Source organism: Salmo trutta, chromosome 13 (genome assembly GCF_901001165.1).
Source record: "Salmo trutta chromosome 13, fSalTru1.1, whole genome shotgun sequence".
NCBI classification, from domain to species: domain Eukaryota; kingdom Metazoa; phylum Chordata; class Actinopteri; order Salmoniformes; family Salmonidae; genus Salmo; species Salmo trutta.
Window position 1 is genome coordinate 26551745 of NC_042969.1, and position 25027 is coordinate 26576771.

General features: G+C 44.0%; 3 protein-coding genes across 4 annotated transcripts in view; 1 reads left to right on the forward strand and 2 right to left on the reverse strand.

Moving 5' to 3' along the window:
- Window positions 1-960: 960 nt before the first annotated feature.
- Window positions 961-2511, reverse strand: pfdn6 (prefoldin subunit 6). Its single transcript, XM_029771657.1, has 4 exons — window positions 2302-2511; window positions 1666-1736; window positions 1422-1546; window positions 961-1290 (listed from the first exon to the last, which is right to left on the reverse strand). The coding sequence occupies exons 1-4, from the start codon at window positions 2363-2365 to the stop codon at window positions 1170-1172; spliced, it is 381 nt and encodes a 126-aa protein (XP_029627517.1). The 5' UTR covers window positions 2366-2511; the 3' UTR covers window positions 961-1169.
- Window positions 2512-4084: 1573 nt separating this feature from the next.
- On the forward strand, window positions 4085-6334 carry mmgt1 (membrane magnesium transporter 1). Its single transcript, XM_029771656.1, has 4 exons — window positions 4085-4226; window positions 4987-5039; window positions 5144-5247; window positions 5377-6334. The coding sequence occupies exons 1-4, from the start codon at window positions 4142-4144 to the stop codon at window positions 5531-5533; spliced, it is 399 nt and encodes a 132-aa protein (XP_029627516.1). The 5' UTR covers window positions 4085-4141; the 3' UTR covers window positions 5534-6334.
- Window positions 6335-10208: 3874 nt separating this feature from the next.
- Window positions 10209-25027, reverse strand: part of ints6l (integrator complex subunit 6 like) — a 33442-nt gene continuing 18623 nt past the window's right edge. Inside the window, exons 6-18 of one of the 2 annotated variants that reach the window (XM_029771648.1) lie at window positions 23101-23229; window positions 22731-22894; window positions 21109-21261; window positions 20435-20567; window positions 18772-18866; window positions 18545-18655; window positions 18042-18257; window positions 17721-17847; window positions 16471-16613; window positions 16105-16345; window positions 15290-15694; window positions 14373-14466; window positions 10209-12184 (exon numbers count right to left, since the gene is read on the reverse strand). In XM_029771648.1, coding sequence (XP_029627508.1) covers window positions 12076-12184; window positions 14373-14466; window positions 15290-15694; window positions 16105-16345; window positions 16471-16613; window positions 17721-17847; window positions 18042-18257; window positions 18545-18655; window positions 18772-18866; window positions 20435-20567; window positions 21109-21261; window positions 22731-22894; window positions 23101-23229 — 2120 coding nt within the window. In that variant the 3' untranslated portion in view covers window positions 10209-12075. The remainder of the gene's footprint in view (window positions 12185-14372; window positions 14467-15289; window positions 15695-16104; window positions 16346-16470; window positions 16614-17720; window positions 17848-18041; window positions 18258-18544; window positions 18656-18771; window positions 18867-20434; window positions 20568-21108; window positions 21262-22730; window positions 22895-23100; window positions 23230-25027) is intronic. The other variant, XM_029771649.1, reaches the window with a different exon arrangement.

The following is a 25027-nucleotide window of genomic DNA, read 5'->3' on the forward strand; positions in this document are numbered from 1 at the left end:
TTGGGATGATATTATCAGAATGTAACTTGCCTAGCCCGGAATCCTCGGAAAGTAAACTGGCGTGTGTTGTGCATAGCCCATATTTGAATGACGCGTTACCTGGCTTAAAATTCATATATAATTTACTTTATGATCTGATTAAATAACATTTACGTATAATTTGCAACACAAACAACTGTCAGGGACCTGGAGAGTCCAGCAGCATAATGATAATTTTAGCTACCATGGCAGTCAGTACATGTACAACAGTACAGTCTAACTTTTGAAATTGGCCGAAATCTGTAGCCTTTTGTAAAAAAGTGTGTGCTCAATAGCTGTTAAGCCAACATTGGGTTTATCATTGTAGCAACTTTGAAGCTGAGGATGTTAGCGAGTCAATGGGATCAGTAGCGCTACCGTGTGGTACAAAGTAGTGGTGTAGAACGCTAAAAAAGACAGACTTCCATTACATGGGCCTACATTATTTAGTGCCTCAACAGGCTGAGAAAACAATCTGTAAATATATGTTGTATAAGACGTATTCAGTGAATTTGCATCATTCACCATTAGTTTGACTTCTTTAGTCCCGAACTTCTAGACTAGCCATATTAAATAATTCATGGAATTTTAATAAGAGTTGCTGTGGCCTGTGGTAAGATTTTAGCCTGGTTGACACCAGACCACGTGGCAGAACTCGAGTTGTGTAATCACTATTGTCTGGAATCATCCAGTCTGTCACTTTAGCCAGGAAAGTAACATTCTAGGTTTATGAATAAAATTCAACAAAAATATAACACATCCCCCATGGCCCTGATAGCAATACATATTTCACTCACTCATCCCAGTCACACTGGCTGGCTCATGTGGTACCAACAAAGTCATCACTTCTGTCGGTCTGTGGCCATCATATATGTTTCAAATATTGTCTAGAACATGCACTGTATTTCACTAGTGACCAGGAAAAAGATGGACAACAAAGCATTTAATCACAAAAAGAAAAACTATGTATTTATTATAATAACAGCTACAGAAGTCACACTAACAAGCAGCTGCATACAATAAGTACAAAGGACAATAAGTCATTGGATTTATGGCGTCATTGTTGGGTGAGTAGCAAAGCTCTGCGGCTGGATTCAGTGCTTTTCTTTCTCCCTGTGTGTGTGTGCGTGTGCGTCCATGCCATCTGCTGGTCAGACCTTGCCCACAGCCAGGCCCTGAGACCTCTGGTACTCTTGCTGCAGACTAGACAGGACCTCACGGTGCTGATCAGACTTCTTCTCCATGTCCTTTAGTAGAGTCTCGTATCTTTGACTACAGCCCAAAACAGACAGAAAAATGAGTTACGCTTCTGGATGAAATACATTATACTTTAGGCAATAAGCGGTTGTTATTTCAGACACCTTGTGTAGTTATTAAAATGAATAAACATCTTTCAGGCTCACATCTCCCCATTTATGTATTCTAGCCTCTTTGCCACTGTGGCTTTGGCTTCCTCCAAGTCTTGCTTCACCAGAACTGGACCTATAAGCTTGTAAACTGTGTTCTGGGTGTCCAACAAGTCCAACTCCTGAAAGACGGAAAGGAAGTGTATTAGCAGCGAAATATATACTGGGATTCATTCATACTTACTGAACATCCATTGTGAAATCTCAACGCCACTGTAGAAGGATAGAGACGTGTACTTACCTCTTTGACTATATTATTCTCTGTCACCTGAGCCTCCAGTTTCTGCCTGGCTGACATGCTCTTACTAACATCTAAAGGGAATAAAAGCAACGTTAGCAAATCAGTGTGGGTCTTGACATGTAAACAATGACAACTTTGGGTACACGAGGACCAGTGATACTGAGTGATGTAAATGGAACATAGCTAATATCCATGTCTATGGTCATGTCTAAGGTAATATTATGCAATATAGGGTGTAGCCAACTGTACAAACTATTGATCTTACGACGACCTATTATTGGGATGGAAGATCAGAGGGGTATACTACATAGCAGGTTCAAGGTGTTAACCAGCTAACTTGCCTGAATATTCTGAAGCAACTTTTTTTTTGTATAAAGATACGCTTTAAATGGGTATGGAAGATCAGGTAGCAAAGGGCAGTTGTCTAACGTTAGATTTCAAGAATAATGCACATTTTCTAAGTTACTTGTTACTTGACCTAATAGCTAGCTGTTACAGTATAACCAGACAGATGTCAATTTCTAGCTAGCTGCTGAGGTAACAATAAATGACCATGCCAGCAGAGATGTACCATGCATGTAACATTAAAGCTATAGCTAACATTAGCTAGTTAGCGAGCTAACGTTAGCTACATACCTTTTTGCATCTGCTGGTATTTTTCTAGCTCCGATTGTAATTTCTTCTGAATCGCCTCTGCCATATCTACGGTGTTTCTTATCAAGCCTTTGTTTATTATAAACTGAAACGAAATCAGTTCCTATACCTAGCAGCAACAGAATATCGTGCGTGGCTAGCTCGGGAACAACCCTTCTTCTTCGATGAGATTTAGCGGCGATTGGCATCCAATAAATGTTGTATTACCGCCACCTACTAGACAGGAGTATAACTGCTTTATACTTGCTTGAAAATAAAAATAAATAAAGAAATACCTTACCATCTAACAGTACACTCACTAAAAACTCACCACCCTACTCCACTATTTACATCTATCTAGTCCTGCCTCAGGCCAACAGCCGGAAAGGACGGGACACCACCACTCTTCTGAAGTCAAGTCTCATACACCCAAATACCTCTCTGCAGCTGCCACCACAACCTCAATTTTCTACGACTTATGTACCATCCCCGCAGTACAGTAACCATTGCTATAAATGCTAAAAATCCAATATTTCTGAAGCACATATCACTATCCTTCTGTACTGGTACAGGTCTACTACTCACACCAGTCCTCTCCGGATCCCTCCCCTTGACCCATCTTCCTCTACTTTCTTCACTGCCTCAGCATAAGACAACTTCTGCACTACTCTAACCCTGGAAACCTCAACCTGCCGCTCTCACAGGTTGATCCCCAGCCCCATGGGCACCCCACCCCTACAACTAACATATACCACTACTTTCCCCATGCTACACATTCCTTTGTCTTCTGCACACTTCTCACACCTAGGAACCTCCCTCCTACACACTGCTGCCACATGCACATATGCTTGACACCTGTAACAATGTAATGTATTCGGCAAAAAAGCTTGTACAGGATAATTTATATATCCATCCTAACATCACTTTTTGGGCAAGCATCCCTTCTTCTTCTTCTTCTTCTTCTTTGTGATTGGGTTAGCGGTGGAACAACCCATTTTGGGAGAATTAAAGATTAAAGTAACTACTTCCATGTAAAAATGCTTAAAGAAACTTTAGAATAAAAGTCCTTGTTTGAAAACTGTAAAGGAAGCAAAGCTGATATGAAGTGAGGGTAGCATAATTCGATCCTAAATCAAACTTATATTCAATGTGTGCTCTGTAATGGACTAAAAAGGCTTTTAGTTTCATAATCCATGAGATCAGAGAGGAAGAGGCGAAGCATAAAGGTTTTACTCCGCCCAAAATCTTTCCACAAAAATAAACCCACGAAGTGAAGGATTTTTGAATCGAGGTCAATGAGAAAGTTTCGAATTTGGTCAACAAAAAACGGAATTGCTTATTTTCTATGTTGTTACGAATGCACTGATATAAGTAAATGCACGTGGCATTTCGGGTAAATAAAAAAACCGACTTTATATTTGAGTTGAGCCTGTTGTTAGAGAAAGATAGAGGACTCATTTTAGCATGGACATTGCCATTGAAGGCTTCCACCATTTTAAAGTAGTCAACTGGGTGGGGATTCCTATGAGTTGGGAGAAATCAGCCAATGAAGAAGAAGGCATTTGACTACTTTGGGGAAATTATCAGGGGATGTAGTATTTAATTATGGATTTAATTTCCTTAGTGAGATTAGAATATTGAGAACATTGGGTAGGTTTAGACCTTCCGTCTCTGTTCTACACTCCAGTCCAGTTGGTTGCGGTAAAGCACCTTAAAGTTGGTTGCCATCCGACATAAAAGAAAATCCCCAGAAGAAAAAGAAGAGATCAATATCCCACTTCCGGGTTCATCTTCATCGCTTACGACATTTTGTAGCGACACTGTTCATTTCCTTTCTTCCCTCATGAAGATGGCTTCGTCTTTTTGGAAAGGTGTTGTATGTGTTGGTCTATTTGCCTTGGCGCATGCAGCTTTCTCAGCGGCGCAACGTAAGTGCGATATCAAAAAAGAAGATAAACAAAGCTGGGTTTTTATTTTGCTGTTTAGATCAAAATCCATATAGATATCAGCCATGCAGTGAACTGCGGCCTGTCAACTAGCGCGAGCTAGCTAGCTAATTTCCATTCCACATCAGCCAAAACAGTTTAGCAAGCAATGAAAATTAGTTAATAGGCCAGACATGTCTAACTACTAGCTAGCTATTTAGTTAGCTAGCTACTTAGCATATCATATTATTGTCACTGCAAGCAGCTACAGTAGCTAACAATGGGCTTTTTCGACATTGCAGCCGACAGTGCAGGCGACTGCTGACTGATCTACAAATCACCTTGTATCATAAATAAATAGTCATTGTTTATAGATCAGTCAATATCTGCTTGCCAACGCGATATGTTAGTACAATGTTAGCATAAAATGTATATATATTTTTATTTACTAACTAAGCCTTCGTTAAAATGAAAACAAGGAAGCTATGCTCCCAAAGCCCAAGTACTAACAGTTATGCAAATTAGATTGCAACATCTGGGGTGTAATCATTAGTCCAAACAGTTCCGTTTTGCAAATAAAACTATTTGACAAATTCAGATAGGGGTCTCCCCGTTTCGTTTGCATCCGTTTAAGAAACGTTTAGCCACACGGCGGAGTGAATATACCCCTGTTATGGATGGAACTAGGCTACCAACTTGTTTTGGTCTCAACTGTAGCCACATTGCTTCCAGTGTGATAAATGTTATTCTCTTCTACCACCAGATCGATCCTACATGCGTCTGACAGAAAAAGAAAATGAAACCCTACCAGTAGATGTAAGTTATTTAATACTGTTGTAGCTAGTTACATTCTATTCTTTGATGTTTATCTATTGTATTCATTGTTCCGTTTGCTATATTGTTTTCATTTTGTTTTGCAGATTGTCTTACAGACTTTGTTAGCGTTTGTTCTGACCATTTATGGTATAGTCCACATCGCGGGAGAGTTCAAAGAAATGGATGCCTCATCAGAGCTGAAAAACAAGTAAGCCACCATTTCATATTAGTCATGGACTTCCTATATGGATAGCCCTATGTTGTTATTGACCCATCTCACTGAAAACATAATGAGTATAGTTTAAACTTGACTCAATGACCTCTTCCTGTTTTTCAGGACATTTGACACGTTGAGGAACCACCCATCTTTCTACATGTTCAATCATCGGGGTAGGGTGCTCTTCCGCTCCCCTGACCAAGAGGCTTCCGCTGTCCCGAACCCACAGGCCCTGCCCAACCCCCTGCGGCTTCGCAAGCTGGAGCATTTGCACTGAGACTGGCCTTCTCTGCCCACATGTCTTTATTTCTGTGCAGATGAGCTTATTGGTTAGATGGAGGGAAAAGTAATTTCTCCCACTTTTAATTTGTCTTTGTACATATATTAATATGCTGTACAAATTTGCATCTTTCCATAAATGTGGTTACCATATTTAACTCCTGACTGTGCCAACCAACCCCTCAGTTTTTCAGGCATATTTGTTTGTATATAATTGTTATTGCTTAGGAGTTGTAAGGATTTGACACCTCATCCCCTACCCCTTCCTAACAGCATGGGGGAAATGTTCCCCTTTGTTGGACAAGGGGCATAATGGAATGTTTCGTTTGCCACACATATGTCTATCATGAGCAGCTGTCTGGAACTATTTATTTCATATTTTATCTGCAGATATGAGATTTGTGTTATGGAGTAAAAAGCCTTCACTTCAGTTAAAGAATTCATGACCATTCATTAGGCCGATCTGTTGCAAAACGTTTCTTAAATGGAAGCAAATGAAGCGAGGAGGGACTAATCTGAATTTGTCCAATTGAAACACTCTTGTTTAAATGATTACACCCCTGATCTCCTGGAGTTTGAAATTAGGCTTTTGAGCTTATTCTGTATGCAATAAAGAGTTATTACAGTGGGAGTCACAAACGTCAAGCCTGAAGGGTGCAGCATGGAAAGCAGAGTAAGGCAGTGTTCCAGAAATGCTAATGATACTATGAACACTAAGTAGAGTTTTCATCATTTTACATTTTGGTTAAAATTAACTCCCTGTTTTTAACTTAATAAAATCATACTGAGATTTTATCAATGTCAGGTTGCATGTTCTTTTGATGCATTTTATTTCTGCATTTATTGGTCAAAGGTAACTAAATGTATGTAATGTCTTGCACATACACTACAGTTTATATATACAAAGTATGTGGACACCCCTTCAAATCAGTGGATTTGGCTATTTCAGTCTCACCCATTGCATAAAATCGAGCACACAGCCATACAATCCCCATAGACAAACATTGGCAGAACGGCCTTCCTGAAGAGCTCAGTGACTTTCAATGTGACACCTTCATAGGATGCCACCTTTCCAACAAGTCAGTTTGTCATATTTCTGCCCTGGTAGAGCTTCTCTGCTCAACCAAATTTTATTTGTCATATGTGCCAAATACAACAAGTGTATTTTACATTTAACTAGGCAAGTCAGTTTAGAACATATTCTTATTTACAATGACGGCCTACCGAGGAACAGTGGGTTAACTGCCTTGTTCAGGGGCACAACAACAGATTATTTACCTTATCAGCTCAGGGATTCGATCCAGCAACCTTCCTGTTACTGGTCCAATGCTGTAACCACTAGGATACCTGCTGTCCGACCATACAGTGAAATGCTTACTTTACAAGCCCTTCCCCAACAATGCAGTTTTAATAAAAAATAATTAAAGAGCAGAAGTAAATAACACTAGCGGGGCTATATACAGGTGGTACTGGTACAGAGTCAATGTGCGGTGGCACCGGTGTCGAGGTAATTGAGGTAATATGTACATGTAGGTAGAGTTATTAAAGTGACTATGCATAGATAATAACAGAGAGTAGCCGCAGCGGGTGGAGCCGGTGTAGTACGGTTCGATCTTAGTCCTGTATTGACGCTTTGCCTGTTTTATGGTTCGTCGGAGGGCATAGCGGGATTTCTTATAAGCTTCCTGGTTAGAGTCCCACTCCTTAAAAGTGGCAGCTCTACGCTTTGTGAAGTGGAAATGTCTAGGAGCAACAACGGCTCAGCCACAAAGTGGTAGGCCACACGAGCTGACAGAACGGGACCGTCGAACAGGACCGCATGTAGCGCGTCAAAATCTTCTGTTGCGCTACCAAGTTCCAAACTGCCTCTGGAAGCAGCATCAGCACAATAACTGTTTATTGGGAGCTTCACAAAATCGGATTACATGGCTGAGCAGCCGCACACAAGCCTAAGCCATGCTCAAAGCCAAGCGTCGGCTGGAGCTGTGTAAAGCTCACTGCCATTGGACTCTGGAGCAGTGGAAGCACGATAACTGGAGTGTTGAATCACACTTCACCATCTGGAAGTCCAACGGACAAATCTAGGTTTGGCGGATGCTAGAAGAACGCTACCTGACCAAATGCATAGTGCCAACCAACTGTAAAGCTTGGTGGAGGAGGAATAATGGTCTGGGGCTGTTTTTCATGGTTCGGGCTAGGCCCCTTAGTTACAGTGAAGATAAATCTTAACGCTACAGCATACAATGACACTCTAGACGATTCTGTGCTTCCAACTTTGTGGCAACAGTTTGGGGAAGGCCCTTTCCTGTTTCAGCATGACAATGCCACCGTGCACAAAGCGAGGTCCATACAGAAATGGTTTGTCGAGATCGGTGTGTGGAAGAACTTGACTGGCCTGCACAGTGCCCTAACCTCAACTCCACCGAACACTTTTGGGATGAATTGGAACGCCGACAGCGAGCCAGGCTTAATCGGCCAACATCAGTGCCTGACCTCACTAATGCTCTTGTGGCTGAATGGGAGCAAGTTCCCACAGTAATGTTCCAACATCTAGTGGAAAACCTTCCCAGAACAATGGAGGCTGTTCTAGCAGGAAAGGGGGACAAACTCCATATGATTATGGAATGAGATGTTTGACGAGCAGGTGTCCACATACATTTGGTCATGTAGTGTATATCTGTGGGTCAGGATGCAGTAGTTAGGTTACAGATTGATACTTCAGGGCTCTCAGTCAAGGCTGTAATACAGTGGGGGAAATAAGTATTTGATCCCCTGCTGATTTTGTACGTTTGCCCACTGATAAAGAAAGGATCAGTCTATAATTTTAATGGTAGGTTTATTTCAACAGTGAGAGACAGAAAAACCAAAAAAATATCCAGAAAAACGCATTTCAAAAATGTTATAAATTGATTTGCATTCTAATGAGGAAAATAAGTATTTGACCCCCTCTCAATCAGAAGGATTTCTGGCTCCCAGGTGTCTTTTATACAGGTAACGAGCTGAGGTTAGGAGCACACTCTTAAAGGGAGTGCTCCTAATCTCAGCTTGTTACCTGTATAAAAGACACCTGTCCACAGAAGCAATCAATCAATCAGATTCCAAACTGTCCACCATGGCCAAGACCAAAGAGCTCTCCAAGGATGTCAGGGACAAGATTGTAGACCTACACAAGGCTGGAATGGGCTACAAGACCATCGCCAAGCAGCTTGGTGAGAAGGTGACAACATTTGGTGTGATTATTCGCAAATGGAAGAAACACAAAAGAACTGTCAATGTCCCTCGGCCTGGGGCTCCATACAAGATCTCACCTCATGGGGTTACAATGATCATGAGAACGGTGAGGAATCAGCCCAGAACTACACGGGAGGATCTTGTCAATGATCTCAAGGCAGCAGGGACCATAGTTACCAAGAAAACAATTGGTAACACACTACGCCGTGAAGGACTGAAATCCTGCAGCGCCCGCAAGGTCCCCTTGCTCAAGAATACATATACATGCCCGTCTGAAGTTTGCCAATGAACATCTGAATGATTCAGAGGACAACTGGTGAAAGTGTTGTGGTCAGATGAGACCAAAATGGAGCTCTTTGGCATCAACTCAACTCGCCGTGTTTGGAGGAGGAGGAATGCTGCCTATGACCCCAAGAACACCATCTCCACCGTCAAACATGGAGGTGGAAACATTATGCTTTGGGGGTGTTTTTCTGCTAAGGGGACAGGACAACTTCACCGCATCAAAGGGATGATGGACGGGGCCATGTACCATCAAATCTTGGGTGAGAACATCCTTCCCTCAGCCAGGGCATTGAAAATGGGTCGTGGATGGGTATTCCAGCATGACAATGACCCAAAACACACGGCCAAGGCAACAAAGGAGTGGCTCAAGAAGAAGCACATTAAGGTCCTGGAGTGGCCTAGCCAGTCTCCAGACCTTAATCCCATAGAAAATCTGTATAGGGAGTTGAAGGTTCGAGTTGCCAAACGTCAGCCTCGAAACCTTAATGACTTGGAGAAGATCTGCAAAGAGGAGTGGGACAAAATCCCTCCTGAGATGTGTGCAAACCTGGTGGCCAACTACAAGAAAAGTCTGACATCTGTGATTGCCAACAAGGGTTTTGCCACCAAGTACTAAGTCATGTTTTGCAGAGGGGTCAAATACTTATTTCCCTCATTAAAATGCAAATCATTTTATAACATTTTTGACATGCGTTTTTCTGGATTTTTTTGTTGTTATTCTGTCTCTCACTGTTCAAATAAGCCTACCATTAAAATTATAGACTGATCATTTCTTTGTAAGTGGGCAAACATACAAAATCAGCAGGGGATCAAATACTTTTTTCCCCCACTGTACATGTACGTCCCAAATGGCACCATTTTCCCTATATAGTGCAATACTTTAGACCAGAGCCGTATGGTCCCTTGACAAAAAGGGTGCCATTTTGGACGTAGACATGATTAGATGTATACGTTTAAAATCCGAAACTTTCCCGACTGAAAGCTCAACGATAACCCAGATGACCAAGCTTGTATATACTTCTAGTATATTCCACTAAAAGCTAAAAGTGGGCTACAGTTAAGACCGTTATCTCATTTTACATTTTCAACAAGCAATTGGACATGACACAATTCCACTTACTAAGTGCACAACATATTTAATAATACACTTCATAGTACATTTGTAATTTGTTTCTTTTATTTTTTGTTTATTTAAAAAATAATTGTACATTTTCAATTTTATATATAACAGTTAACAAAATGGCCTTTATACAACTTTTACTCTCAAAATATTCTCTTTTTTTATGTTCTGGTATGAACACCATCCAAAAATAGTTTAGATTTATGAACAATAAAATACAATCTTTCATTTTAAAAAGAAACTTTGGGGGGGAAGACAAAAGAGAAATGGGTAGCTTGTGTTAGTTCTCTGAAATACAGGTTGGTTGTTCCCCAGCTGTGCTAGTCCAGAAAAAGGTGACCGGCGAACGGGGAGCAGAGATTTTGGTTGACCACACAGTTCTTCCAGGGGAGAATCAATGGGGAGACTGTGACACTCGGTGCACTTCCAAAATGGCACCATATTCCGTATATAGTGCACTAGAGTGCCGAGGAGAAGGCAGGGAGAGAGAGAGCGGAGACAGCAGGCCAGGCTCCAGTCCAGACCCTCAAGATGGACCCCAACAGCTGGCGTCCTCTCAGTGACTGCACCAATGTTTTACTGAACCAAGTCCACACGTTACTGAACATAACCTACATGAAGTGTGCTATTGCTTTGAGGACAGCTCCCATGCTGGGACAGTTGATCCATGGAGGGCATCTTAGGTCAGTATGTGATTTGACATGGTATTATTGTCCTGCAGGCCCATGCAACACAAAATACCCACAGCACTCCAACACCTAGAAGACTTGAGGTAGATCAGATTTCTCATGTGAGCCACAACGCCTATGTAGTCAGTACACAGTGTGTTTCTTACATCAAATGTATATTTTTAGGCCAAACATAAATAGGCTAATGTTTAACCTTCTGATCAGTTGGCAGATATTCTTATTGCTCTAAACTGTAATGTGAGCACAGTTGTCCTACAGCTGTATTGTCAATAGTCATTACCAGTATTACTAGTAATTACACTACATGTAAAATTGCTGTAATAAGAGTTCCATTATTACATGCCTCACATGAAAAATCCTTCCTGTCTTATAATGACTAATCAGAACTGCACTACAGTGTGTGCAAGACCTGATTCAAAAGGTGTGTGTGTGTGTGTGTGTGTCATAGAGATAGATAGAGAACTAGTTCCCAAAAGCCAGTTTGAGCATGGGCAGCGCCATTAAGGACTTTCACCATTTTGAAGTAGTCAACTGGGTGGGACTTCCTATGGGTTAAGGAAGGATCACCTGAAGGGACAAGCCAAATAATTACACTTGTGAGCAAAACCTTGGCTTTATACCTGTTCAAACAACACACTCTACAGGACAGTATGCGCCCTTTCAGTTTGTTTACCAACTCATAGAAGTAGTAGAATAACAAAATGGGCTACTTCAAAATGGAGATGGCCTCAATGGCACTGCCCATGCTCTCACAGACGGCATAAAGAGACAGATACAATGATGCGATGTCTATCTAAGTCTATGGTGTGTGTGTGAATGAATCAATGTCTGTGGAGAAACTGAACTAGCCATATGGTCAGCAATGGCATCAGTCACTAATGGAGTGGATTACATCCAGAGTCTCTTAACTTATCCCCACATTGGTCTGGCTCTGGCCCTACCCTCCTCCTCCCTCCTGAATTATAACCCCTGACCCTTCCATCTCCATGTGTGAGTGCTGTTGAGGCACAATGTCACAACACATAGATAGGGAGGGACCTCAGCCCTCTGTCGTCTCCTCTATTGCCTCCTTCTTTCTCTCCATTCAACACCCAACTTTACATCCTATGGGGTGTTGTTGGACCATGTGTAAGTCATGTCTTGTGAAGGAGAGTACCCTGTTCCTGTACATATCTTTGTGTTTCTGAGCAGGGACCCCTGCAGGCCACTTCTTCACTATCTACCATGGTCGTTGTTGAGGCGGACAGCAGGGAGCTGCAGCTCCTTCTCCTCAATCAACTCCAGAGCTGTCTCCAGCTGCTGGATCAGCACCCGCTTCTTAAACCTGGGAGGAGAGGAAAGAGAGAGAGAGAAAGAGATGGGGGGGAAAAGGGATGGAAAGAAATAAGAACAGAGGAAAAATGGAAGGAAACAGAGGCCATGAGGTTTGCAACTGCATTGCAGTGGAGGTGTTATACGGCCGGATGCAACGACTGCTTTGAGGAAGCAGAATAATGACTGCAATGTACTTATGGCCCACAATTTATGTCTGCAGTGTGCAGTGTACTGACAGCACTAAACCTGGGGAGGAATCACAGTTAGAGCTCTAAATGGGTAACAGCAGTGAAGTAAGTAGGTTACTATGCTTTCAAATAATTTTGAGCATACTTTCAAATTAAAAATTACTATGCTTTAAATTTAAGCATTACTATATTGTAAATTAAGAATTACTATGCTTTTAAATGAAGAATTACTAGGCTTTCAAATTAAGAATTACTATGCTTTTAAATTAAGAACAGTCCTTATCTTAAGTTGGACACTAGCATTTTTTATTTCCAAATGTCACACAGACCGATGTGTCAGTCTGTACTGTGGGTAGTCTGGTGTAGACAGACAGACGGAGTGTCAGTCTGTACTGTGGGTAGTCTGGTGTAGACAGACAGACGGAGTGTCAGTCTGTACTGTGGGTAGTCTGGTGTAGACAGACAGACGGTGTGTCAGTCTGTACTGTGGGTAGTCTGGTGTAGACAGACAGACGGTGTGTCAGTCTGTACTGTGGGTAGTCTGGTGTAGACAGACAGACGGTGTGCCAGTCTGTACTGTGGGTAGTCTGCTGTAGACAGACAGACGGTGGGTCAGTCTGTACTGTGGGTAGTCTGGTGTAGACAGACAGACGGTGGGTCAGTCTGTACTGTGGGTAGTCTGGTGTAGACAGACAGACGGTGTGTCAGTCTGTACTGTGGGTAGTCTGGTGTAGACAGACAGACGGTGTGTCAGTCTGTACTGTGGGTAGTCTGGTGTAGACAGACAGACGGTGGGTCAGTCTGTACTGTGGGTAGTCTGGTGTAGACAGACAGACGGTGTGTCAGTCTGTACTGTGGGTAGTCTGGTAAAGACAGACAGACGATGGGTCAGTCTGTACTGTGGGTAGTCTGGTGTAGACAGACAGACGGTGTGTCAGTCTGTACTGTGGGTAGTCTGCTGTAGACAGACAGACGGTGGGTCAGTCTGTACTGTGGGTAGTCTGGTGTAGACAGACAGACGGTGTGTCAGTCTGTACTGTGGGTAGTCTGATGTAGACAGACAGACGGTGGGTCAGTCTGTACTGTGGGTAGTCTGGTGTAGACAGACAGACGGTGGGTCAGTCTGTACTGTGGGTAGTCTGGTGTAGACAGACAGACGGTGTGTCAGTCTGTACTGTGGGTAGTCTGCTGTAGACAGACAGACGGTGGGTCAGTCTGTACTGTGGGTAGTCTGCTGTAGACAGACAGACGGTGGGTCAGTCTGTACTGTGGGTAGTCTGGTGTAGACAGACAGACGGTGGGTCAGTCTGTACTGTGGGTAGTCTGGTGTAGACAGACAGACGGTGTGTCAGTCTGTACTGTGGGTAGTCTGTTGTAGACAGACAGACGGTGTGTCAGTCTGTACTGTGGGTAGTCTGCTGTAGACAGACAGACGGTGTGTCAGTCTGTACTGTGGGTAGTCTGGTGTAGACAGACAGACGGTGGGTCAGTCTGTACTGTGGGTAGTCTGGTGTAGACAGACAGACGGTGTGTCAGTCTGTACTGTGGGTAGTCTGTTGTAGACAGACAGACGGTGTGTCAGTCTGTACTGTGGGTAGTCTGGTGTAGACAGACAGACGGTGTGTCAGTCTGTACTGTGGGTAGTCTGGTGTAGACAGACAGACGGTGTGTCAGTCTGTTCTGTGGGTAGTCTGGTGTAGACAGACAGACGGTGGGTCAGTCTGTACTGTGGGTAGTCTGGTGTAGACAGACAGACGGTGTGTCAGTCTGTACTGTGGGTAGTCTGGTGTAGACAGACAGACGGTGGGTCAGTCTGTACTGTGGGTAGTCTAGTGTAGACAGACAGACGGTGTGTCAGTCTGTACTGTGGGTAGTCTGGTGTAGACAGACAGACGGTGGGTCAGTCTGTACTGTGGGTAGTCTGGTGTAGACAGACAGACGGTGTGTCAGTCTGTACTGTGGGTAGTCTGGTGTAGACAGACAGACAGACAGACAGACAGTGGGTCTCACCTGGCAGCCTCCTTGATAGCGTGATGGATGAAGTACCTCTGGACCGTCACAGACCCCTTCACCTCCTCCAGCAGCCTGAATATGGTGTCATAGTCTGGGAACAAGGACAGGCGCAGTCAGGGGTCAGTGGAGGTGGTCCAGCAGATGGAAGATAAGGGACTTCTCTAGTTTTGTCCAGAGCCCTACACTATAAAGGGAATAGGGTGCCGTTTGGGACACGGCTCAGCACTCTTCTAAGTAGTATGTGTATCACTACTCAGTACTCTTCTAAGTAGTATGTGTATCACGACTCAGTACTCTTCTAAGTAGTATGTGTATCACTACTCAGTACTCTTCTAAGTAGTATGTGTATCACTACTCAGTACTCTTCTAAGTAGTATGTGTATCACGACTCAGTACTCTTCTAAGTAGTATGTGTATCACTACTCAGTACTCTTCTAAGTAGTATGTGTATCACGACTCAGTACTCTTCTAAGTAGTATGTGTATCACTACTCAGTACTCTTCTAAGTAGTATGTGTTTCACTACTCAGTACTCTTCTAAGTAGTATGTGTATCACGACTCAGTACTCTTCTAAGTAGTATGTGTATCACTACTCAGTACTCTTCTAAGTAGTATGTGTATCACGACTCAGTACTCTTCTAAGTAGTATGTGTATCACGACTCAGTACTCTTCTAAGTAGTATGTGTATCACTACTCAGTACTCTTCTAAGTAGTATGTGTATCACGACTCAGTACTCTTCTAAGTAGTATGTGTATCACTACTCAGTACTCTTCTAAGTAGTATGTGTTTCACTACTCAGTACTCTTCTAAGTAGTATGTGTATCACTACTCAGTACTCTTCTAAGTGTGATCTGGACAGAAATGCACTGCACACGACAGCGTTGGGACAGTAGTATGTGTATCACTACTCACTGCGGCCAGGTTTGCGGACCTCCTTGATGACCCGTGTGCGCAGCTCAGCATTGCTGCCATCTAGTGGGGCTATGGTGACCGCCTCAGGCTCAGCTTGGTCTGCTCCATTTTCATCTCCCTCCAGCTCTCCCTCCTGGTCTCCCTCACAGCTTTGCTGCTGTCTCTCTGAGGGGGGCCGCTCATCCAGGCCACCCTCCCCTAACCTGTCATCCTCCACGCCACAGTCCTCCCCACTGTCCCCCGCACACATCCCAGGCCTCTCACTCTCTCTCTCCTCCAGGATGAGTGCATTTGTGCCCCCTCCCACACCGTCCACCACCACTCCAGGCCAGCCGTCCCCTGATTCAGGCCCCACACCCCCCTCCCCGTTACTCTCTGTGCCCAGCACGCTGTTCCCCTCTGCTCCTGTGGGGGGCAGAAGAGCACATTTCATGACATTATCAAGATGATGATGTTGTTTTAAATGAAGATCCATTTAATATTGAGGCTAAAGTTTGATGTCTGCATGTCATTTTCTGACCACTAACTAACACTTTCAGTAGACTGAGATCTGCCATTTCCATACTGTATGTCCAGTTCTATTACACTCATATAGCAATCAATACAAACTGAAATCCATGAGCATACAACATATCATTAAAAACATTATTTAGACAAAAACAAATGTTTAAGTGTCAGTCAGGATGGAAGGGAATTTCTCTGGGAGTTGACGCAGTTCAGATGGTATCGAGAGAAGAGGAAGTGTTGATGGTCTCGGAGGGATCCAGTCAGTCGGCGTCAGAGAGACGGTCAGGTCCGAAGCCTCTGCAACTCACCCCTACCTTTGTGCAGTGGGATGGGCTTGATGATGCCAGGCTGGCCCTGGGCCCCGTTCCCATTGGATCCCTTCCCCACTACATGGTTGGTGATGATTGGTGGAGTCTGGGGCCGACGCAATAAAGGGGACATACTCCGCCTTCTCTTCAGAGCAGCCCCCGAGTTGGGGTCCCCCGTAACACCTCTCTTCTTGCTTTGGGGACCCGTTACAAACTCATCTGCCTCATCAATCATCATCCCCTGGGATCAAGAATAAAAAAACCAAGAGGTTGTAGCTAAAAGACTTGCAAACAATAATGATGATGCCATACTATTATCACTGTTGTTTTTGCTGATCTCTGCCGTGTGTGTGGGTATGTTTGTACCTTCTTGTCCTGTTTGAATGGGTTGCCGAAGGTGTGCAGGCGTTTGGGTTGGTCAGGGTCGATCTCTCTCAGAGGAGACGGCATCATCTTTAGATACTCCTGATAGTTGCCCATCTGAACCATGGGTATACTGTGAAGGTAGTCTAACAACCAGCACATAGTCAATGTCAAAACAAATTCATTTCATTTCAATCAGCATAAAAGCCCACTGTTGTATTCATTCATTTACCATATACATTTACTCATTCATTTACCAAATACATTCTTAGGATGGCTAGTACCAACAGTTCACGTGACATTTTTCCACTTCTTACATAATCTTTTCATACTGTAGTCAATAGACTGACAAGAATAATCTAACTGATGATTCATTCTTTAGATTGTAAGCTGTTGGGGGAGGGGGCACTAAGCTGACATATGGAATTTTACTATGGATCATTTAGCTGTTTGATTTTGAATTTTAGGACCTCTTTAGATATAAATAATAATATAAAACAAAGTTTTGATAAAATATAGATGTTGGCCTTTACTACTATAGCCCATAGAAACACATTGAATAACACATTCATTCATTTCAAAAAGACAGTCACAAAATAAATCATAAGAAACAAGGTTTTGAAGTGTCTGTCCTAAATCTAGGAGATATATATTTTTTATCAGGAGATATATATATATATTTTTACACATATTTAACCCCTATTTTTGGGTAGGAACAAAACTACCTTCATACTTCCATTTCTTTTTTTTAAACGGTACCGGTAAAATTCAGACAAGTCCCATGAAACTTGTGGGGGTCGTAGAGCAAAAACGAAGAACACCATCATGTTCATGAGAATCTCCCCTTTCCACAATGGGGTTTGTAGCCCAAATGATTCGGACGCTACAAAACAGAAGGTGGCACATCGTCGGTACTGACAAGTCTCCTGACACTTGGTGGGGGCCGTAGAGTAAAAGTTTGTAGGTCAAACCATTCGGACGCTACAAACGTTTACATGAGAAGACTGATTTTCGGGATGTCTCATGGTCTGACAAACACTGCTCTAGCTCTTCCACCTTTCACCGCAGATGCAGAAGTGCGACACTGGCGGGCAGATGCGGTGGATTGAGAAGCATCCAATGCAAAAAAACGGATATCTCTAGCTTAAACTGACGGATTTTGATGGGGATTATTTTTTTGTTATGTAACTTAGATTGACGCACCAGTGCATCAACCGACTCTAGGGGGTTAAGCAGCTTTCAAACCTGCCTACCTTCATCTTGTCCTCTGATAAGTTTCTGAGTAGTCCTCAGAAGGTTGGAGCGCATCCGTGTCAGCTGATCCAGAAGGTTCCGCCTTGGGATGTCATAGGCGTTCCGATACGCCTGAGGCTTTAGATCCTGAGGAGATCGGAAGTAATGAGATACAGAAATCCTGTCTGCCACTTCAATCTAGGAACATCGTCTGCGTCCCAAATGGAACCCTATTCACTGGGCTCTGGTCAAAAGTTGTGCACTATATATGGCATAGGGTGCCATTTGGGATACAGATATCCTCTCAGGCATCTCAGAGTTTCACCCTGCCGGTTCTGTACCTTGTTGAGAAGTGCAATCTGAAAGCCGGCAAACTCCTTGAAGTTGATGTCTGCAAGGCGGAGGGACATCTCTCCGGTGATACCCTGCAGCAGCTGCTTGAAGTCTTTGCGGTGGGCTAGGGACAGGGTGTTGGAGTGGTTCTTCACCTTTATCCCAGTCTCTTGGGGAGCCTTCTTCCCTACAGACACGATCAGGCGATCCGACTCCATCTTTGCCTGCAGACAGAGAAAGAGACAAAGACAGGTTCTTTATCCACTAATTCACACCAGCTGGGTGTACTCCTAAAGTGTATTCAGACCTACATAAGTGACCCTTGTAAGTTAAACACGTATCACGTTTTACAAACTTTGAAAGCTATAGATATATACTAAGTCTAGGTGTGCGTCCCAAATAGCACCCTATTCCCTATATAGTGTACTACTTTGGGCCCTGGTCAAAGTAGTGCACTACATAGAGAATAGGGTGCCATTTGGGATGCTGCCCAGGTGAAGAGAAGCCCCACCTGCTGGCTAAGCTTCTTTAGGTAGGAGATGACACTGTAGCTGAGGCCACAGTCCATGTTGTCGGAGATGAGGTTGGGCGCTCCCATCATTCTCAGTGCCTTCTTCAATGGCTGTATGGAAACACAGAGAGAGCCCATCACCATCAAACAAACATGAAATACATATAGCACATATGGATACAAATATATATTTACATATATGACATTGACCAAGAACAGTACATTACCAAGAGAAAGTAAGGAGGCATGGTCTTCAGGTAGATCTCAAAGGCCTGCCGCCACTTCAGGTTTGGCTTCAGTTTGTGCACTTTAAACAGGTCATCTGTGAAGACAGCAGGGTTGGGGGTTGGGAAGAGGAAAAAGACCTGAGACAAGCATAATCATCCAAGAACACCCAGAGATGGGCAATCAGAAAGTATCTTGTTACAAAATACCCTAAAAACCAATGTATCAAAAATAATCTACACAAAACTCGATATTTTTAATTTATTTAATTGAAATACATACATTTGCACATATCAGCCTTAAATAAGTCATAAAACAACCTGTGACCTTCGGCTTACACGCTATGAACAATACCAATAGCCCAGTTCATATATTGTTAGTCTTCAGAGCTTTGTGGCCCCTATTACTCAACATACACTGCATTGGTGTCAGAAATTAGATTCCATGCCTTACCATGAGTATCACGTAATCAGAGGTGCAGATGGAGGCATAAAGGGGTTTGACATAAAGTTGAGGTACAGGACTCACTTCCCAAATGACAGATAGTATGGCAATAAGAAAAAACAAGAGTTCACTTCCACCTTTGGGACCATACTCACGGCATTATCCTCACTCCTCCACCAACACCTCTCAGGGCAACACGATGGTGACCTAACATTTCTTAAACCAATGCAGCAAATTTGGGGTGATATGGGGCATCAAAATTCTGAAGCATTATAATATATTTTGAAAATACAAAATACCATTCTCCGAAGTATGTTCTTACAAATACATTGTGATTTTGGTCAGGTACTCAGGCCTTCCAAATACATGGTGATTTTGGTCAGGTACTCAGGTCTTCCAAATACATGGTGATTTTGGTCAGGTACTCAGGCCTTCCAAATACATGGGGATTTTAGTCAGGTTCTCAGGCCTTCCAAATACATGGTGATTTTGGTCAGGTACTCAGGCCTTCCAAATACATGGGGATTTTAGTCAGGTTCTCAGGCCTTCCAAATACATGATGATTTTAGTCAGGTACTCAGACCTTCCAAATACATGGGGATTTTATTTAGGTACTCAGGCCTTCCAAATCATGGGGATTTTAGTCAGGTACTCAGGCCTTCTAAATACATAGTGATTTTAGTCAGGTACTCAGGCCTTCCAAATACATGGGGATTTTATTTAGGTACTCAGGCCTTCCAAATCATGGGGATTTTAGTCAGGTACTCAGGCCTTCTAAATACATAGTGATTTTAGTCAGGTACTCAGGCCTTCCAAATACATGGGGATTGTATTTAGGTACTGAGGCCTTCCAAATACATGGGGATTTTAGCCAGGTTCTCAGGCCTTCCAAATACATGGGGATTTTAGTCAGGTACTCAGGCCTTCCAAATACATGGGGATTTTAGCCAGGTTCTCAGGCCTTCCAAATACATGGGGATTTTAGTCAGGTACTCAGGCCTTCCAAATACATGGTGATTTTAGTCAGGTACTCAGGCCTTCCAAATACATGGGGATTTTAGTCAGGTACTCAGGCCTTCCAAACACAAATGACAAAATACTCAAAAGTAATTTAAATACCTATTTCAAATACATGTAACAGAAACACCCCACAAATGTCACTAATGTATGGCTGTATACTGTTAAAGCTTCAGCATAGACAACATCCACAATCTCACTTACCAAGGAGTGGCAAAACAACTGGGTAGTTGTAAGGCATGACGAAGAGGTTGACACAGGAGAGAGTGGTGCTGGCCTTCAGGTAGCCAAAGGGCTGGGCTAGGTCACTGTGCTTTCCACTACTGTTCACAAAGACCTGCAGGGAAAGAGACAGAGAGCGAGAGAATGGGGGGGAGACAACAAGAGAGTGAGAGACAGACAGAGAGAGAGACAGAGAGAGAGACAGAGAGAGAGGGGTGGGAGACAGTGAGAGGGGAGAAACAGAGGAAGAAAGAGAGAGTGAGAGACAGAAAGAGAGAGGGGGACAGTGAGGAGGGTAGAGAAAGAGAGAAAGACAGAGAGAGAGAGACAGAGAGAGAGAGGGGAGCGAGAGACAGAGAGAAACAGAGAGAGACAGAGGGAGAAAAAGAGAGCATGAGAGAGGGGGGAGCGAGAGACAGAGAGAAACAGAGGGACAGAGAGAGAAAGAGAGCGTGAGAGAGAGAGAGAGAGAGAGAGAGAGAGAGAAAGGGGGAGCGAGAGACAGAGAGAAACAGAGAAAGAAAGAGAGAGGCAGAGAGAGAGAAAGCGAGAGAGAGAAAGAGAGGGAGGGCTCAGCAGAAACAACATCCCACAGCATAACTAGAAATACAAACACCATAACTCCTTGAGGTTGTGTGTGGGAGCATTTCTCCTACCTGCCAGCACATGTGTGGAGACTTCCTCTCCAGGATGTACTGGGTAAGTGGCGAGGGCTCCAGTTCGTACTTGTCAAAGGGCAGCTTGTCAATCACCATGGGCTCACAGTCCACACAGGTGAAACGCACCATGGGGTGGGCAGAGCGAGGAGGCTAGTGGTGGGCAAAGGGAGAGAATGACAGAGAACATTTAGAGCATTTCATACAATGTTGTCCTTGTTGAGGAGAAATAAACATCCTGAAACTATACCAATGCCATGCCAACACCACAGGAACTACTGTGTGTGTATGTGTGGGGGTGAAAAAGAGAGTAGAGACAGAACATTAAACAGTAGGATGGAGCTGGCAGACTCTAGTCAGTCACCATCCACCCTGACCCTCTGTCCTTGGCACTGCCCCAGTAACACTACAGATAGTCAATATACAGAGAGAAAGAAAAACAGAGAGAGAGTCCTAAGCAAACTTCACCCCCAGTTCTTGGCAATAAAGACACAGTGAGGAGCAATCAGTCACAGGATGGGTCAGGACAACTACAGGTCTCAGAGGCCAGGACTACAGATCTCAAAGGCCAGGACTACAGGTCCCAGAGGGCCATGACTACAGGTCCCAGAGGGCCAGGACAACTACAGGTCCCAGAGGGACAGGACAACTATAGGTCCCAGAGGGCCAGGACAACTATAGGTCCCAGAGGGCCAGGACAACTACAGGTCCCAGAGGGACAGGACAACTACAGGTCCCAGAGGGACAGGACAACTACAGGTCCCAGAGGGCCAGGACAACTACAGGTCCCAGAGGGACAGGACAACTATAGGTCCCAGAGGGCCAGGACAACTACAGGTCCCAGAGGGCCAGGACAACTATAGGTCCCAGAGGGCCAGGACAACTACAGGTCCCAGAGGGCCAGGACAACTATAGGTCCCAGAGGGCCAGGACAACTATAGGTCCCAGAGGGCCAGGACAACTATAGGTCCCAGAGGGCCAGGACAACTACAGGTCCCAGAGGGCCAGGACAACTACAGGTCCCAGAGGGCCAGGACAACTATAGGTCCCAGAGGGCCAGGACAACTACAGGTTCCAGAGGGACAGGACAGCTATAGGTCCCAGAGGCCAGGACAACTACAGGTCCCAGAGGGCCAGGACAACTATAGGTCCCAGAGGGCCAGGACAACTATAGGTCCCAGAGGGCCAGGACAACTACAGGTCCCAGAGGGCCAGGACAACTACAGGTCCCAGAGGGCCAGGACAACTACAGGTCCCAGAGGGCCAGGACAACTAAGGTCCCAGAGGGCCAGGACAACTATAAGTCCGAGAGGGCCAGGACAACTATAGGTCCCAGAGGGACAGGACTACTACAGGTTCCAGAGGGACAGGACAGCTATAGGTCCCAGAGGCCAGGACAACTACAGGTCCCAGGGGGCAACAATGTGCAGAGCCACATTTAACACCAAGTACTGGATTTAAGAGGAGCATAATGCTTAACTCTCATCCTCTTTCACTTGACCCATTAACTGACTGCTTAATAATCACACAAACAATATCTTAGTATTTCAAAATGGAGGGACTAATGAGCTTGCGTTAGTGTTACTGCATCAGTAACTGTGGGGTTAATGGCATCCTCTCACCAGAGCGGGGGAGTTCTGGTCCGGCCAGAAGGACTCGGGGATAGGCCAGTGGCCTACAGGCACCCCTGTCTTGGGGTTGGGTCGCACGTAGATGAGCTTGTGGCAGCTGTGCCAGGGCTGTGGGCTGAAGGACAACACGGGCCGGCTCGGGTCAACCATACCATCTGTAGAACCAAACAACAACAACATGAGGTGTCCATTTCTCAACCGAACACAAACAGAAGAACAGCCACAGGTTCGAAGCAGCTGTTCGGAACACATCAGTCAAGCGCTGTCAGAGAGAGTCACCTTGAGACCATCAGAGGACACTTCATCAGTGACACGCATAGTCATACACAAGAAGTTAGAGCGCATTCCTGTTAGGACATACCTTCGCCTACCAGAGGCGGATCTGGCCCTGTCTTTTCAAAGTTAATGACGACACCACTTAGAACCTTCTGGACCAGAGAGTCCAGACACTGGTTCAGCATCCTCTGAGTCCGTACACAGTATGACCGTCCTGGAGGAAGAAGGAGTGGGAGGGATGAAGAAGACCTTTTATTAAGGGATATAATGATACCAGTATTGCAATATCTTTTCCATGACAAAAATTAAAACAAGAAGCAGTTATTTTGTCCTTTAAAAACCAGAGGTATGTAAATTATTGTGTGACTCTAGATGACAACATAATGATGTTTGTTTCCAACATTAGGGCTGTTTTCCTAAAGAAGTTAAATCCGCTTTGTGTATTGTTTCCTTGCTATGATACTAAGGAGTATGGTGATACTGGTATCGTCCCGGCATTAGTGTTATTCTGCATGTACACTCTCAGTCAAAAGTTTGGACACCTAGTCATTCAAGGGAGTTTCTTTATTTTTACTATTTTCTACATTGTAGAATAATAATGAAGACATCAAAACTATGAAATAACACATACGGAATCACGTAGTAACCAAAAAAGTGCTTAACAAATCAAAGTATATTTTAGATTCTTCAAAGTAGACACCCTTTGCCTTGATGACAGCTTTGCACAGTCTTGGCATTCTCTCAACCAGCTTCACCTGGAATACTTTTCCAACAGTCTTGAAGGAGTTCCCATATATGCTGAGCACTTATTGGCTGCTTTTCCTTCACTCCGCGGTCCAACTCATCCCAAACCATCTCAATTGGGTTGAGGTCGGGTGATTGTGGAGGCCAGGTCATCTGATGCAGCACTCCATCACTCTCCTTCTTGGTCAAATAGCCCTTACATAGCCTGGAGGTGTGTTGGGTCATTGTCCTGTTGAAAAACAAATGATAGTCCCACTAAGCCCAAACCAGCTGGGATGGTGTATCGCTGCAGAATGCTGTGGTAGCCATGCTGGTTAAGTGTGCCTTGAATTCTAAATAAATCACAGACAGTGTTATCAGCAAAGCACCCCCACGCCATCACACCACCTCCATGCTTCACGGTGGGAACCACACATGCAGAGATCATCCGTTCACCGACTCTTGAGTCTCACAAAGACATGGCGGTCGGAACCAAAAATCTCAAATTTGGACGCATCAGACCAAATGACAGATTTCCACCGGTCTAATGTCCATTGCTCGTGTTTCTTGGCCCAAGAAAATCTCTTCTTATTATTGGTGTCCTTTAGTAGTGGTGTCTTGCAGCAATTTGACTATGAAGACCTGATTCACGCAGTCTCCTCTGAATAGTTGATGTTGAGATGTGTCTCTTACTTGAACTCTGTGAAGCATTTATTTGGGCTGTAATTTCTGAGGCTGGCAACTCTAATGAACTTATCCTCTGCAGCAGAGGTAACTCTGGGTCTTTCTTTCCTCTGGCGGTCCTCATGAGAGCCAGTTTCATCATAGTGCTTGATGGTTTTTGCGACTGCACTTGAAGAAACTTTCAAAGTTCTTTACATTTTCCAGATTGACTAACCTTCATGTCTTAAAGTAATGATGGGCTGTTGTTTCTCTTTGCTTATTTGAGCTGTTCTTGCCATAATATGGACATGGTCTTTTACATGGTCTTTTATTCTGTATACCAACCCTACCTTGTCACAACACAACTGATTGGTTCAAACACATTAAGAATGAAAGAAATTCCACAAATTAACTTTTAACAAGGCACACCTGTTAATTGAAATACATTCCAGGTGACTACCTCATGAAGCTGGTTGAGAGAATGCCAAGGGTGTGCAAAGCTATCATCAAAGCAAAGGGTGGCTACTTTGAAGAATCTCAAATATAAAATATATTTTGATTTGTTTAACACTTTTTGGTTACTACATGATTCCATATGTGTTATTTAATAGTTTTGATGTCTTCAC